Source organism: Canis aureus, chromosome 23 (genome assembly GCF_053574225.1).
Source record: "Canis aureus isolate CA01 chromosome 23, VMU_Caureus_v.1.0, whole genome shotgun sequence".
In the NCBI taxonomy this organism is placed as follows: Eukaryota; Metazoa; Chordata; class Mammalia; order Carnivora; family Canidae; genus Canis; species Canis aureus.
The window spans coordinates 14,065,940-14,083,120 of record NC_135633.1 but is presented as its reverse complement, the minus strand read 5'-3'; the positions used below and the strand labels follow the sequence as shown (position 1 = coordinate 14,083,120).

The 17,181-nt window shown below is 47.6% G+C and overlaps 1 protein-coding gene across 2 annotated transcripts in view; it reads left to right on the top strand.

Annotated features, from left to right (window-relative positions):
• The first annotated feature begins 455 nt into the window (after nucleotides 1-455).
• The window catches only part of SPON1 (spondin 1), a 251,520-nt gene continuing 234,794 nt past the window's right edge, over nucleotides 456-17,181 (top strand). For both annotated transcript variants that reach the window (XR_013361993.1, XM_077866396.1), the window contains exon 1: nucleotides 456-776. Coding sequence is in view for 1 of the 2 variants with exons in the window: in XM_077866396.1 (XP_077722522.1) it covers nucleotides 539-776 (238 nt within the window). In the remaining variant the exon portion in view is untranslated. The remainder of the gene's footprint in view (nucleotides 777-17,181) is intronic.

The following is a 17,181-nucleotide window of genomic DNA, read 5'->3' as shown; positions in this document are numbered from 1 at the left end:
AGGGAGAGGGGAGCTACCCTCCGCCAGCCCCTCCCCGGCTCGTGGCGGGGCGCAAAGGAGATGCGCGACCAAAGTTAGTTTTCAGGCTTTCGCTCCGCGGAGGGCTCTGCCCCGCGGGGTGCAAGGGTGCGGCCGGGGTTGGGGCGGCAGGGTCCCCGCGCCCTGGGATTTCCTCGCCAGACCCTGGGAATCCCGCGTCGCGAAATAAACCCGGCCGCGCCGCCGATCGCCGGCTCGGAAACAAAACGGCGCTGCGCTCGGGGATCCGGGCGCAGCCAGCCCGCCCTCCTCCCCCTACGCCGCCGCCCGCCCTCCCCTCCCTCCCCTCCCTCCCCTCCCCTCCCCTCCCCGCGCGGCTCCGCGAGCTCAGCTCGCTCAGCCTCGCTCCGCGCAGCCCGCCGGCCGCCACGCCGAGCCCCGCACGGCCCCCGGGTCGCCAGCGCCCGCTCCCCGCGCGGGCTCCGCGAGGTCTCGCTCCTCCGGGGACCCCTCGGGCCGGCGTCGCGTGGCGGCGGCACGAAGTTGAGCGCCCGCGACGATGAGGCTGTCCCCAGCGCCCCCGGGGCTGAGCCCGAGTCCAGCGCTGCTGGCCCTGGCGCTGCCCCTGGCCGCGGCGCTGGCCTTCTCCGACGAGACCCTGGACAAGGTGCCCAAGTCGGAGGGCTACTGCAGCCGCATCCTGCGCGCCCAGGGCACGCGGCGCGAGGGCTACACCGAGTTCAGCCTCCGCGTGGAGGGCGACCCCGACTTCTACAAGCCGGGAACCAGCTACCGTGGTAAGTGGCGCCGGGGCGCGCGGACCGCGGCCCCCGGAAGGTGCCGGAGGAGGGCGCACGGCCCCGGGCGCACGGTGCCCGCACAGCCCGGCCGCCCCGGCCCCCCTGGCCGCCAGCCCCGCGCGCCTCCCGGGCCAGCGTCCGGGGCCGTCGCGGGGGCCGCGGCGGGCGGGGCAGCCCCATCCCGGACGCGCGGTTCCCGGGCGTGGGCTGCAGCCGAGCGCCGCGCCACGCCGGCCTGGCGGGGAGGGACCCTGGCTTCTCCCGCCCCACACCCCCCGGCCGCTCCGGGAGAGCCGGGGAGACGCGTCCTCCTGCAGATCCGGTCTGGAGTGGAGGGAACCCCCGTTTCCCCCAGTCGCGCTCTCCCCGCTCCCATCCCTGCAGGGGAGGATGCATCCCTGCCGGCTTCTCTCCCGCCCCCCCCCCCCCCCGCGGGATGGCACCCCAGCCTCCCCGGACAGACGCCTTCGGGAAGAGGGGCTTGGGCTTCTCCCTTGACTGGTCCCGGGGCGCGGGGAGGAAGAGCCTGAAGCTTTCGGAGGGCTCCCCGGAAAGAACTCCGAGTTATTCTCCGAGGGTCCCAGGCGAGGGAAGAGAGTCTGGATCTCCGGGACGGGCTCCCCAGCGGAGCGGGCCTGCGGGGAGCTCTGCGTGGGTCAGGAAAGGGAAGGGGAGACCCGGTGAGAACGGAAAGAGAAGCCCAGATTGCCGCGGCCTGCTCCCCGGAGGCCGGGAGACCCCGGCTCCAGCGCCCCCCACCCCAGGCTCCGCGCCCCGGGGGGATGTCGCGCCTCGGCTCCTCGGCGGAGCGCGGGCTTCGGGGAGCGCGGGGACGGGGTGCCCGGGCGGGGGAGCGCCTCCGGGGCAGGGCAGCCGCTCGCCCCGCGCAGACCTGGAGACCCCCACGCCGCCCCATCGCCCGCCTCTCCGCAGCCCGACATCTCCCCGGACCCCCCCCCCCCCGCCCCCGGGGGCGCAGCAGCCGCGGTCTCCAGTCGGGAGGCAGGACCCGGGCAGGGAGGGAAGCCTGCCCGTCCCACCTGGGGCTGCGCGTCCCCCACCGCCTGGTCCGGAGTCCGCCCTGGCGCCTCGCGGGGAAGAGCGGGTCTTGGGGGCGGGGGGGGGGGGGGGGCGCAGCCGCCGCCCCTGCATCCCCGCCTTCCGGGTTCCCAGAAAGTTAGGGCCCCGGGCAGCGGGCGCCGAGGCCACCGGGGGCAGGCGCCACCCTTCAGAACGCTTCTCCCGGTTTCCCGGGATCGTCCCCTTGGACCTTCGCAGAGCGGCCCCCGGGCGCCCCCGCACCTGGCGGCGCCCCCGCACCTGGCGAGCCCCTCCGACCCCGGCGCCCCGGTGCTCCCCGCGGCTGGAGGGAGGCGGCCGTGCCCTCCTCCGCCCGTCGGGGCCTCCGCAAACCCGAGGACCTGGGTTCCCCGGGGAACCCGCCCAAGCTCCACGTGGCAGGCAGAGGCGTGACCTTGTGCAAGTCCTTTAATTCCTCTGAACTTACTTCCCCAGCAGAGAGTAGCTATTATCCAGCTGCTCTGGTGGTTGTAGGCAGTGAAGGAGTTGACGGAGGTGAGCGTGCCCGAGGTCCCCAGGACACGTTCGTTCCAGGCGCACAGGAGGCCCTCGTTGGTTCAAGAACGGAGGAGGGAACGTGTCTAGTCAGATCTGTGTCTGATGTGTGTGTATGTGATTAAAAGTAGGTGTCCTCGGTGCTCCTTAGGCCAGTCTCCAGCCAACGGTGGCCATCTGGGCCCTCCTGAATTAATGGAGTGAATGAATGAATGATTTCTCCATACTAGGAGCCTAGCCTTCGATTGTTCTTAATATAAGCCCAAGAGGATATTTTTAGTTGATTTAGGCAAGTCTGGGGCCCCTGCCAGTGTCCTACCAGCCATTTCTTCCCACACAAATCCTCCCTGTGGGGCTGAGCATTGGCGGCACCAGGTATCCACAGGAATGGAGGGTCCCACCACTGCCAGTGCTCATGACAGCTAGGCCAGAACCAGACTCAGGGAGAGGGGGAGAGGGGATCACTAGACATTCCCCTACACTTTTGTTCCAGCCTAAACATTAGCCTTTTGGACTGTGATGCTCCCACTCGTGCTGTTGGCCAAGCAGCCACCTTTTCTCTCTTCTGGTGGCTAAGAGATCTCGAAAGGAAGATGTTGCAGGAACCATTTCTGAGTAAATACTCTGAGATTAGCAAACCTGATTCCACCACTCAAAGTTCAGAGGAAATGGGCGCTGGCCTAGTTGGTGACATTTTCTGTTGGCTTATACTTTCTTAGGATAATTATGTTCAAAGTAAGTCTAATGCATTCTGTTCAGGTTATTGACTTAGGGCTCTGGAAGTTAACATTCCCCTGATGTTCTAGGCTCTTTTTTATTCTTCCGTGGGTTAGAGCCCCTCACAAGCCTTCGAAACCATGGCTTGTTTTCCTGCCTAGAATCTTTGTCCCCAGAATTCCAGTTCATCCCTGAATAGCTTCTGTTCTCCACCACCCCCCCACCCAGTATCTCCTGTAGGTCTTGTACACTGGATCAAATGGTCACAGTTAAAAAATATATATAAATATAAGTATATCTATGTGTGTATATATAGAGAGAGAGAGAGAGACAGACAGACAGACAGACATGGGGTTTCTTCTCAACAGCCAAGATCCAATGGAGATTATTATTCAGGCTTTTCTAAGTTGTTAGTACTACATTGACTTCCTTCTCTCCCACCACTTCTCTCGACTCTCCCTCCCTCTTCCCCCTATCCCCCCTCCCTTGGCAATAATTGTGCTTTAGAAAGCTCTGAAAGGCCTGCTCTGTTTCCTACCGTGGCCTCCTTTGACAAGGAGATTACAGTGATTAAAAATAACAAGTTGAGGATCCTCAAGGGGCTTCCCTTATAGGAGGACAATTTGCCGGACCAGCCATTCCCAGATCACAATTTCAAGCCAAATAGAAGAAAATCAGCTGAAATGTTCAAGAATTGATTGAAAATAAAAGAGGCTTTTTTTGTCTGACTAAAGGTCTGTTTATTAGGAAAATAAAGCCAGACCCTGGCTAATGAGAGTGGCTTTTCCTAGATGCTCTTTAAAGGGGAAATTTCAAGGAACTTGATGGGAAAAGAATGTCCAGTTGAGATTTCAAAAGCTTGTCCAACTTTGAGCATAATTGGGGGATTTATTCTAAACCGGGAGGTTTGGAGACCTCCAAAGCTGCTTGGCTTTCTCTTTCTTTGTCCCACCATGGGGCACACCATCCCAGAGGAGTGGGTATCCTTGAGAGCCCCACCTCAGTCTGGGAGAAAGAGCAGAGGCTTTGATATTGACTGGGTCTGTTTCAACTTCTGTTCAGTCATACATTCACTGTGTGACCTCAGGCCGGCCACTTCCCCTCTCTGAGCCACAATTTCTCTGGCTGTAAAATAAGAGCACTCCCCCACCCATTACAGTGTTGCTGTGAGAGTCAGAAATAATCCTTGTTTAAAAAAAAAAAGCTGTCATAGAGTAAGTGCTCAAAAATATCTATATAATAAGATGATTATTTTGGAAATAAAAATACTTGGCAGCGACACTGGATGAGACATTTTGTTAAGTACTTCCTACTCATCTCACTTATTCTTTACAGTTCTTTGAGGCAATTTATTGTTACTCTTATTTTACAGATGAGAAGACGAATTCTCAGAGAGGTTCAGGAACTTCCCCATGATCACACAGCTAATAATCAGTGATGTCAGTATATAAATGATGGGATGTCTGACTCCTAAATCTCTGTTCTTAACCAGTCTTCTATATTGATGCACGAAAATGAAAGGGGAATAACATGAATTCACTCTAGCTACCCTGGGCCTTCTGGACGGTGAGTCTTCAATGAAGGAAAAGAGCAACAGCATTTCAAGATAACAACTGACATATCTTGGGACACAAAGTATAAAGCTATGGCTCCTTATTTACATTTGCTTTTTTTTTTCTTTTTATAGCCTTCAGGATCATATTTCCTCATAAACCAGAAAATTAATTTAGAAACATGAACAACCTTGTCAATCTTTAGCCAATCTCTTTTGTTTGTAGGGAAACAGAAGCAAATTGGTTAGGGGAAAAAAAAAAAAAAAAGCCCTAATTTGATTGTTTTATTTTTACATGCAGATTTATACTACCATGCCTACAAAATTATGTTTTTGTGAAGTGCATATGGGGGATTGAGGAATTTAAGCTGGATAAGGTCTTTTATTTTATTTTTATTTTTTAAAGATTTATTTATTTATGATAGACATAGAGAGAGAGAGAGGCAGAGACACAGGAGGAGGGAGAAGCAGGCTCCATGCAGGGAGCCCGACGTGGGACTCGATCCTGGGACTCCAGGATCGCACCCTGGGCCAAAGGCAGGCGCTAAACTGCTGAGCCACCCAGGGATCCCCTGGATAAGGTCTTTTAAATAAACTATTTCTTATCTAGTGGGGTTTTAAAAAATTAAAATTGCTGATGATATTGTAATTAACTGTAAGTCACCCGTTATACCTCCCCTCTTATACCTTTCCCCTTTTTTCTTTCTTTTTATTTTTTTTTAAGATTTTATCTATTGATTCATGAGAGACACACAGAGAGAGAGGCAGAGACACAGGCAGAAGGAGAAGCAGGCTCCCTGTGGGGAACCTGATGAGAGACTCGATCCCAGGGTCCTAGGAGCTCATCCTGAGCCTAAGGCAGATGTTCAACTGAGCCACCCAGGTGTCCCCCTCTTTTTCTTATGTAACTTTATTTATTTTTTAAAGATTTTATTTATTTATCCATGAGAGACACAGAGAGAGAAAGAGGCAGAGACACAGGCAGAGGGAGAAGCAGGCTCCATGCCCGGAGCCTGATGCAGGACTCGATCCCGGGACTCCAGGATCACACCCTGGGCCGAAGGCAGGTGCTAAACCACTGAGCCACCCAGGGATTCCTGTAACTTTATTTTTAAACTTTGCCCCCTTTTAATAGGTATTTAGTTCAAGTCGATAATAAAGATTAAAAGAGATTGATTACTGCTTTGAATTTCCTGAAACAGACAAAAAACACAAAACATACAAAAAAACGAAAGCATATCAAGTAGGCATTTTTCAAGGTTAGAACTTGGGTACTCCCCCATACACCGTTAAGTTGTCATTCCATTGCTGCTGACTGACTCAACTGGAACAATAGGATATAATTGCTGATATTTCAGAAACATGGGCTGATATAGCAAGAACTTTTCACTATTACTCTCCATTTGCTAGTTATACAGAATGTCAGATGCAGGTCGGTATTAATTTCTGTGGGGGAGTAAAACCTCTTACTATGTTAAATTAGTTAAGATACGGGTTAAGCTCATGTTTTAAAGAGACCCCAGAATACAGTGTTTTAAATGAGAGGTAGATGAGAGGTCCGAGATAATGACAGCTTTGCTCCACAGGGTCAATCGGGAGCCCAGGTTCCTTCTGGTTGTGTTGCTCCGCCAATCGCGTAGCCACGAGTTACAGCACCTGGAATGTAGCTAGTCCAAATCGGGATGTGCTATGAGTGTAAAATACACACCAGTTGTTGAGAAATTAGGATGAAAGAAAAACTTCTCAGTAATTTTTTATACTGATTACACCTTCAAGTGATAATTGTGTATATTAGGTTAAATAAAATACGTTGTTAAAATTAATCTTACTTGCCTTACACTTAGCCCTACCGGATGCTTGTTAACAAATACAGTGGATTTCACCTGCCTTGAACTTATTTCTACTGGACAGCACTGCTGTAGGGTGTTTCCCTCAAAATGGTCACAGCCATGTCGCTACCAGCACATCTAGGTTCCACTCAGCTTGCAGAGGAGAAAAGGAAGGAGAGGGCAGGCAGCTTTCTTTTTCATGATGTAACCCAGAATTCTGCCCAGGACTTCCAAACACACTCCACCGGTAAGAATTTAGTGACTTGACCACACCTAGCTCCAAGGGAGCCTGGGAAATATGACATTTAGCTAGGCAGCCACATGCCCCTCTACACTTGAGGAAAGGATTTGGTTATTGGGTTTTTTTTCCCCAAAAGGATGAAGGTGAAAATAGATTTAAGGGAACATTTAACTATCTCTGCCACATGTTTTAATGCACATTCGTATAAAAACACAGTATTTCAAAGTCCTGTCACTCAGTGAAAGGTATCTTGAGGATCTTCTCAACAGCATGTGAAGTTGATATACTTAGGGGAAGGAGTGTCACGGTGTGTGTGTGGTGTTGATAGGTTTCATACTGAGGGGAAAAAAGGGGCCAATATGTCATAGTGGCCTGTTCTGTCTTGCCCCCTCCCTCATCAATAGAGGAGGAAGCTATAAGGAAAGAAAGGAATGAGGGTGGAGGTAGGTCACACAAGAAAATGGGAGAGAAGAGGAGGAAGTAAAGAAGGAAGAAGAAGAAAGGGAGGGGCAGGAAGAGGAGGAGGAGAAGGGAAAATAGAAAAAACAAAAGCTCACTGGGATGCATATTCAGAATGAAAATGAAAGATAATTTGTGGAGACTGGAGTCCCATCTTACTTGAGGGTTAGGTTCAAGGGGCACTGGGGAAAGCAAAGATCCCATAAGTCAAAATTATGCCTTAAAAATCCTTTCAAATTGTACGTAAACAACATGGGTACTAGATTCAACGTAGCCTTATTTGTGTCGCCTTCTGGACCATTCTGTTAGGAATAGAAGCGACCTGACCATTCTCAAGAAGTCCAGCACTTCTAGTTGTCCCTCCAGCACTGGAAGGGACCCATGTTTCCTCAACTGAGTAACAGGTAAAACAAGCTTGTAAGTTTGCTTGTCCTTGACCACTGACATGACAGGTACAAAATACTCACTACGATGGAGTGAGGGAATGAGAGTCTCCTCTCACACACACCCAACCACATGCATGCATTGAATGGGGGCGGGAGGGAAGTGACCCAAATTATCAATGGTGTTATTTCCTACCTTTTTCTTCTGGCCGTGTACAGTTGTATGTGATGATGTCAAGGCACCTACAGTATCAGGGAGCTCACCACATTACATAAAGCTTTCCGTGTGGCTGGCCAGCTCTTGCTGGTATACATTTCCTGCTTTTACAGGGTGTCTTGGCTGGGCTGGAGTTAAGGGCGAGGAGTTAGGTGACATCACCAGACATCTTTGTGAGCTCTACATAGACAAGGCTTCTAACTTTCCCAGAATATTCAAAACTTCCATGAAAAGTTCCAGGAAACTGAAACACATCTACAGATTAGCTGAGGCCCAGAAGACCCGTGGGAAAGAACTTGAACCCTATCTAATGTCGTGGCTCAGATATTTGTAAGTGTGCCTCATGGACTTCGTGAGACATCAGAAAGCCAGGGAAGGGCCAAGCACAAGCCACTGTGTTGGGAGGGGTAGGAGCGTTGGAAGATGGGCAGACTCAGAGCAAACAGGTCATAAAAATTGTAGATAGTGATTCTCGGTGCTGTAGGAAGCTCTTATGATCCTCCTCCTTGTCCTCCCCTCTTCATTTTCTTTCTTTTTCCCTTCATCTTTCTTCTTTTTCCTTTTTTCCTTTTCTTTTTCCTCACAGCTGCAACACTAACCTTTGAATTTTCCACACCAAACTCATTGCCCCTTCCCCCCTCCCAGGGGGCCTTTGTACACGCTCACCTCCTTGACTAGAATGCTTGCCTCACATCATTGTGTGCCTCACCTCTTGTCTTTTAAGTTTAAGCTCAGATTTTATCCCTTTAAAGAGGCTTCTTTGACCACCAATTTATGTTTCCCATTACTTTTGCCTTATTTTATTGTCATGATAGCCCTTAATCACTCTCTGAAATTATCTTGTGTATCATCTGCCTCCTCAAGCTAGAATATGAGCTGTATGAGAGCAAGGACTGCATCTTTCTTATCTGCCATTTAGTTCTAGCACCCAGAACAGTTTGTGGACATAACAGGCATTAAATCATTATTCTTTGGGAAAAAAAAAAAAAGAAGAAGAAGAAGAATCCTGGTGTGAGATCTTCCTCTCAGAGAGCTAGATGGAGAAAGAAAGCATTTCTCTCTTAGCCAGAGAAGTGAGACTAGAGATAGGGACCAACAGGAAGGAGATCCAGGTGGTGGCAGCAGAGAGGAAGGATGCCCTGTGCCCTGGGGCATTGACTTGGGGCAGCCTTGAGGGCAGGTAGATGGCTGGGTCCCTGGTGAAGACGTTTGGGAGGAAGAAGGTGGGCATACTAAAGCTGGGTCATTGATGGTTCAGGGGTGAGGAGCAGGACAGCAGGCCAAAGAGCAAAGGGAAGGGGCTCCCAGCTTCAGACACTGGTTCTGATTGAATGAAGAAGACAGCAGAGAGGATTGTTGATCCATCAAACCTGGACAATAATGATTAAGTGACTTTCCCTAAAATCAGCAGTTACTGGGGTCATTTGTATGGTTTCCAAACCTAGCTATGCATAGAATCACATGGAAAGTTAAACCAACCATAGCTTCACTGGACCCACCCCCCAAAAAGGACTGGATTCTAGAAATCTATAATCTGTCTTTTCTTTTTCTTTCCTTTGAGAGGGAGAGAGAAGAAGAATCAGAGGGAGAGAGAGAATCCTAAGCAGGGAGCCTGATATGGTGCCTGATGAGGAGCTCGATCTCATGACCCCAGGATCATAACCTGAGCCAAAATCAAGAGTCGGATGATTACCCGACTGAGCCACCCCGCATGCCTCACTTTTTATCCCTTTTAAAACAAGAATGGGAGGCACAAAGAGAGGATGGCCAAAAGGTTGTCATGTTTCTATGAGCATGCTTCCCCATCGCAGCCTCTCCCAGCTCCACACCCCCACCTCCCGTGTTCCACATACGTTAGCACTGGTCATATCACTGCCCTATCCTGTTGCAGTAAGACACAAGTCCAGTGGCCGGTAGAACGTCCTCAAAGCTGGCATGACAGCAGCCTTCCCCTGCCTTGGCAGTGGAGTGGTGGAGAGAGAAGAATCATGAGCTTCCTTTAGGGGACAGTATTCACAAGATGGCAGAGCCTGAGCCACAGCTGACCTGGTTGTGGGGGTTGTGGATGTAACAGGCACTAAATCTTACCAACATTTCCCTTCCATGTATCTTCCAGTCATTGGTCCAGGTTCTGTTCTTTGGAGTCGAGAGAATAAGGTCTCCCCTTGGCCATATGTCAGCCCTTGAGGTGTTTGTGGAGAAATACCAACCATGACATCTCTTCTGACTAACACGCCCCCTTTCTTCAGCTATTCTTCCTGGGATCCTGTTTCTTGTCCCTTTACACTTTGTACTCCAGATGTGCTCTGATAGGGATGGAACATGGGGAATGATTATCTCCTTGTCCTGAACACTGTGTTTGTGTTAAGCTTGCCAGGTCTTGTGTTTGCTATTTTGGCAGCTGTGCTGTACTCTGGGATCATGCTGAGCTTGTAGCCAGAAAAATTCCTGTGAACTGCTGGGAAGGCTTGCTTCCCTTGTCTCCCTGTACTGGTGCGACTGGTCCGTGAATGTAAGATTTGACATGATTCCTCATGACTTAGTCTTCCTCAGAATGGTTCCAGCATGTTTGGGTCCATCCCTATAGCTGTCAACCACTTATGGATCTGGATTGTCACTGAGTGGCATAGCCACATAGTCTAATTTTGGGTGATCTACAGCTTATAAGCAGTCTTAGAAATCTTTATCAAAGCTGATAAGAATAGTTGGGCAGAGCAGGGCTCCTTTGACATCCCTTGACTCTTTCCCTAAAGTTGACATCTAGTTAATGGTTTTGAAGCCAACAGATTTGCTGTCATCTCAGTGACATTTAAGTGCCAACTGCCACCTTCCTGGTCAGCCACCTCAGTTTTGCCACAAATACTGTTTTCCTAGCCTGCTAATGAATCATATAGTCTGGGCAGAATTTTTTCTTTGTTTCAATATTAGTGAAAGCTCTTTCTATGCAACATGACAGGAGCAAAGTCAACCTAACTAAAGCAAAAAAGAGAATTATTGAGTTCCATATTTAGAAAGTCTAAGGGTGGGTCTGGCTTCAGGTATAAATGGATCTAGGGACCCCAAAGAGTTTTCTCCTCCCTCCATCCTTTCCACCTGTTTCTTCCACCTTGTTTGTCTCACTCCTCCCATCCTTTATCTTTTGGCTGTGTTTCTATGTGTTGTCCTCATTTTTCTTACTATAGATAAACTTTCCCCAAATTAACAAGGAGGACAGCTGCCAAGAACCTTGAATGAAAATCCTTTCAGGAAAGACAAGCCCTGTACCTTTAACTCCAAATTGGAAAATCTCAGGGAAGGATTCCGATTGGTCTATGTTGGGTCAGAGACCCGGAGGACTGGGGTGTGGAGAGAGACTAAATTTGGGTCACAGTCACTTCTATGGCATTATGTTTCAGGAGGGAGAGGGGGTACTGTTATTGCCAGCCCCAAAGATCCCATCATCTGAGGAGGGGAAGAAGCAGGGCGCCTGGACAGTGTGTCCCTTGGTACTCCCTGCCCTCACCCATATTCTCAGTTAAATTCTCTTGGCTAACACATCTCCAATTCCCCAGGAACTTCCTTCCCACCCATCCCTCTTCCCGTCCACATAACGGTCAGCTCAGGACTCATTCATTTGGCTCCCAGCTATCCCATGAAGAGGTAGCACTTAGGGGGAAGAATTATAGATAGAGCTTCTATTGAGCTGTAGACATGTGCTTCATATACATTCTCTCCTTTAATCCTTATAACAAACCCATGAGATGGCAGTGATGATCCCTATTTTGTAGAAGAGAATGATTTATTTTTAATATAAGTTATTAACATTTATATATACTTACTATTACAGATATTAATTCCTTGTCATAACAACAATGTGAGATAAACACTATTACTGCCATTTTTACAGGAGATTTAGAAACTAAGACCATGAGAGGTTAAGCAACTTGCCAAAGGTTACACATAATAAACAAAGGGAATTTGAATCCAGATTTGTTAGCTACGTCCATTATAGAAAAACAGTTTTCTTTCTTCTTTCTTTCTTTCTTTCTTTCTTTCTTTCTTTCTTTCTTTCTTTCTTTCTTTCTTTCTTTCTTTTCCTTCTTTCTTCTATCTATCTATCTATCTATCTATCTATCTATCATCTATCTAATTTTATTTATTCATGAGAGACACAGAAAGAGAGGCAGAGACACAGGCAGAGGGAGAAGCAGGCTCCTTGGAGGGAGCCCAATGTGGGACTCGATCCCTGGACCAGGATCACACCCTGAGCCAAAGGCAGATGCTCAACTGCTGAGCCCCCACAGGTTTCCCCAGTTTTCAATTTTTATATATCTGTAGGATATTTAATTTGGAATAGGAGATGTTTCATCTCTGACTGGGAATGCTGGAGCACAGGCTAAGGAAGACCGTCCAGCAGAACAGAGTAAGCCAACCCCAATATACACACTTGCTCATCTTTAGACTTTAAGCCCTGTCTTCCTACCAATCCATCACCAGCATCTCCTGCCCGATGCTGGCGGGTGGGCTCTATTGTTTCTGAGTGAAGCATGCATGTTGCAGCTTCCTGGTGCTCTGAACATCATGCAGGGCAGGGAGGGACCACTGTAGCTTGTGTACTACTCCAGCAGTCCTTGTAACCCCCTGTTGCAAGTTGAGGCAGAAGTTTAAGTTCCCCATAGTTGATGTGTGAAATGTGAAGACTGGGACATCTCAGTAACATTTTGTAGGTGGATGGCAGGCGCTGGGCTTGTGGTAGAGCTGGGGTCTGGTTCAGGATCTCTTCACTGAGGCTGGAGCCGGGGAAAGCTCCCTGAAGGCAGAGTGAGGAGCATGATGGTACTAGATGAGCTCCAGCAAGGGTGAAAAGCACAACAGATGCATTGGGTAACAGCTCATCAGAGTTTGTGTTAGAGGGTAGACACACCAACATTTGAAGGACACAGGAAGCTATTTGTGAATTTGGGATCTGCATATGGCCAGTGTACCCAATGACGGGGAGAACTCAACCTTGGATAGAGATTTAAGCTGAGGCTCCAGTGTGAAACATCAGTCCTCATACAAGCAAGGCAGGCCAGAGAGGCCCTTGCCACTGGTTTTTAGGGAAGGGCTATTATTCAGTAATCATACAACTTCCAGCCCAATCTTCTTAAATCTGAATATGACATTCCCTAACTCAACCCCCCAGGACTCCTCCTTCACCTCCAGACTGGTATCCAAGGCTTTGAAGGCTTTTAAATTTCTATCCCCTGTTCGCCTTCTTTCCCTGACCTCTTAGCACACTCTCAGCTTGCATTTTATGAAATACAGAATTACTTCTAGTTTCCAAGGCCAAGACTGGCTCATCATGCCTTTCCCTCTACCTAGAGTGCTGTTAGTCCTCTTGTCCACTGGACAAACTCCTATTCTTCAACTTGGAGCTCAAATGCCACCTCCTCCTCGAATCCTCCTCTGACTCCCACATTAGACCCAGATGCTCTGGGATCCCAGAGCACATTGTTCATACCTTCATAACACCCATCATATGTTATTAAAAAAATCTGCTGATACGTCTTTTCTTCCCAGCTCTTAGCCTGTATGCTCCTAGAGGGAAAGGCCATGTCTTTTCTCTGTGTCCCCAGGGGCATAGCACTGGGCTGCACAGACAAAACCTCAGTAACAAAAGGATGAGGGACATACTACACATGGTAACTCATGGGAACTTTTGAGGAGGGGCCAGAGCAGGAGCAAGCAAACTGCATTGAAGACAAATACCTATTCATTCATTCACTCACTCATTCATTCATTCAGTGAGTATTGAGCATTTACTGTGTGTTAAAAAGCACACTGAATACTAAAAATACAGTGCAGCTTAAGACAGACTTGGTCTCTGCTCTCATAGAGCTTACACTTTATTGGAGGAGACTAGCACTTAACATATAATTCACAAATAAGTATGATTAAAATTGGGTGAGAGGTATTCTGAAAAAAGGAAGGAATGTTGAAAGGGTGTATAGCGTGTGGGGCTGAGGGGACCTCACAGGACACCCTATATTGGGTGTGATGAGCTGCAGGGAGACTGTTCGTTAGAAGTGCTTACCCAGATATCCCCATAACCTGGCCCTGTGAAGATCATCCCCAAGTCCTGTGAGGATTATCCCCACTGTAGTCCTCCCAGTGGTCCTTCATTGGCACCTCCTAGAGTTTCTTTTTGTGGTTCCATGCTTGTCCTTGAGGACCAGCTTTTTGAAACCCATTGTCAGCCTGCTGAGCATCATGATTTTTATCATCCTAATCATCACCTTCATCATCATCATCATCATCTTCTTCAGCTCCAACGTCACCAGCACCAGTACCAGCACCACCGCCAGCATCTGTTATACTTCCTGAATCCTTTTATGCCAGGCTCTGTGATAAATGTTTATTTAATCCTCTCTACTTTCCTACAAGGAAGGCAATATCATTAACTTCTTTTTAAAGATGAGGGAACAGGGAGGTGAAATAACTTGCCAGAGGTCACATAATTAATAAATGATAGCTCTAGGATTCTCATCTGAAATCTTTGCCCTTAACCAGTTCCCTGTAAGTGCTCACAGGATGGCTCTAAATGGACCTTTTTTGGTTTTTTAAAAAAATTCTTCATAAGCATTTTCCTTGAATTTCTGGGGTCTCTTAATGGCCTCTCTTGGGAGGCACTTGGGAGGAGTCATTAGAGAGAAGATTCTATTATTTATTGCCAAGTTATCATGTTCAGTCATTACTGGGACTCAGAACATACTGCACGTTTGTTTCTTTCAGAAAAGAGTCACATAATAGGGTTCTCTGGAGGCATAGGATCCCCTGTCTGCCTTCAGATTATCCTGTGTACTGCCATCCTCACCAGTGATAATTACGGATTGAAACCCCACACTGACTTCAGCCTCCAGAACTTCCATCTTGTGTATTGTGTTCTGTGAGGTAGAGTATGCCCTTAGTGTATTTGAACCCATGGGGATGCAGCCTTCTGGGAAGCAGAGTTTATGTCTGACCCTTTAAGGACACTACCCAGATATACAAAAAGGTGAATACTTATCATTTAGAAACATTATTTAATAATATTTTTATCAAGGTATAACTTACCTATGGGAAAGGTCACAAATCACCCAGGTTAGTGAATGATCACATGTCCAAAACACTCATGCAGCCGACCTCTGGACTGAGCAACAGAACATGGCCAGCACTCCAGAGACATCGCTTGAGCCCCTCCAAATCACTTGTTCCACTTTGCTGCATGTGTAACTGCTGTCCTGGTCTCTGGCATCATAGATGACTTTGTCTGTTTTTGAACTTGATATAAATCTTGAGTGAAAGAAGACACACAACTTTTGTATTATTTTGTGTGTCTCTTTTTTTTTTAAAGATTTTATTCATTTATTCATGAGAGACAGAGAGAGAGGCAGAGACATAGGCAGAGGGAGAAACAGGTTCCTTGGTGGGGAGTCCGATGTGGGACTCTACCTAGGAACGCCAGGGACCCCAGGATCACGACCAGAACCAAAGGCAGACACTCAGCCACTGAGCCACCCAGGTGCCCTTTTGTGTGTCTTCTTTCACTCAATTGTGTTTAAAAGATCCATCCCTCTTGTATGTAGCAGGAATTCCCTCATTTTCATTACTACAGTGCATTCAATTATACGAATGTGCCACAGCTTCCATGTCCATCATCAGTAGGATGGACATGGAGTGTTTCCGTTTGGGTGCTAATACAATGTTACCATGAATCTTGTGATAGGTGTTGTGTGGCCCACATCTGTACACATTCGTGTTGATTCAGGACTGGCATTACTGGATCATGGGGTATGTATATGTTCAGCTTCAGTAAATCCTGCCAAAGACTTTTCCAGTGAAAACTGCTTATTTTCGGTTCAGTAGGGTGTGAAAGTTCCAGTTAACATTTGATATCGTTAATCCTTTTACATTTAGCCAATCTGGTAGAAATGCAGTAATTTCTATCTCCCTGTTCACTAACGAGGTCGAGTGTCTTTTCTGACACTTTTTGGCCATTTGAGCACCTTCTTTGTGAAGTATTAGTTCATGTCTTTTCTTTTTTTTAAGATTTGATTTATTTATTCATGAGAGACACACAGAGAGAGAGAGAGGTACACACACAAGCAGAGGGAGAACCAGGCTCCACACAGGGAGCCCGACATGGGACTCGATCCCAGGTCTCCAGGATCACCCTGGGCTGAAGGCAGCCCTAAACCGCTGAGCCACCTGGACTGCCCTAGTTCATGTGTCTTGCCTATTTTTTCTCTGTTGGGTTGTCTATCTTTTTCTTATTGATCTGAAATAGTTTTTATATGTTCTGGATTAAAGTTGATTATGGTTATGTGCATTGCAAATGCCTTCTGCACTCTGCCGTACTTGTTCCGAATGGTGTCTTTTGTTGAGCAAAATTTTTGTATCATCCCCTTTATATGTCTTCTCCTTTATTGTCAGCGTTTTTTTTTTAATGTCCTGTTTTTAAAAAAATTTTTTTCTGAAAAAAAAAATCTTTCTGACTCCAAGGTCATTCATATTCCATCCTTGGCCAACTTCTCAAAGCTTGGCTGTTTTGCTCTTCACGTTTAGCTCCACCATCTCTGTGAAGTTTATTTTGTGTGTGATGTGTAGAGACCAAGATTCACCTGTTTCTACAAGTTGTCCAGTTGCCCTAGCACCTTTTTTAAAGATAATCGTCTTTCCCCCCCAACTGCTCTGCAGTACATCCTTAATCATACATCAAGTTTCCATGTACTTGTGAAACTTTTTCTAGACCCCAGACTCTACAGTTGGCCTCTTCTCTAATACACTGGCTGAACTTTTATAGCTGCGTAAGTCTTGATATGTGGTAGTACAAGCCCTCCAACTTTTTACTTCTTTCTCAGGACTACCTTGGATATTCTCGACCCTTTGCATTTTCTTTTTTTTTTTTTATGTCCCTTTGCATTTTTCATAGACATTTTAGAATCAACCTATCATTTCACAGAAAAACCATGATGGCAATTTAATTTCGATTGCGCTAAATCTATAAATCAATTTAAGAAGAACTGACATCTTTATAATACTAAGTTTACTAGTCCATGAACACGATTCAGTGAACTTAATTGCACATCACATCACCTCTGTGCTAATCACTGTGCTGAGCTTAGATATGGTTCTTGCTTTTGAAGGACTTAAATGAATAGGTAAAAAACACTTATCCACAAAATGCAATGTGATAATCTCATCACTGATAATAAGAGCTAATATTTATTAAGTGCCTATTATATTCCAGGCAGGATTTTCAGAACTTTCCATTCACACTTCACACTCTTACTTTGAGGTAAGTGCTGTTATCATGCCCACCTGTAGGTTTTTTTTTTTAAATTGCAGTGCGGTTGACAGACAATATTATATTAGTTTCAGGTGCACAGCATAGTGAGTCAACATTTCTATGCATCACAAAGCAATCAC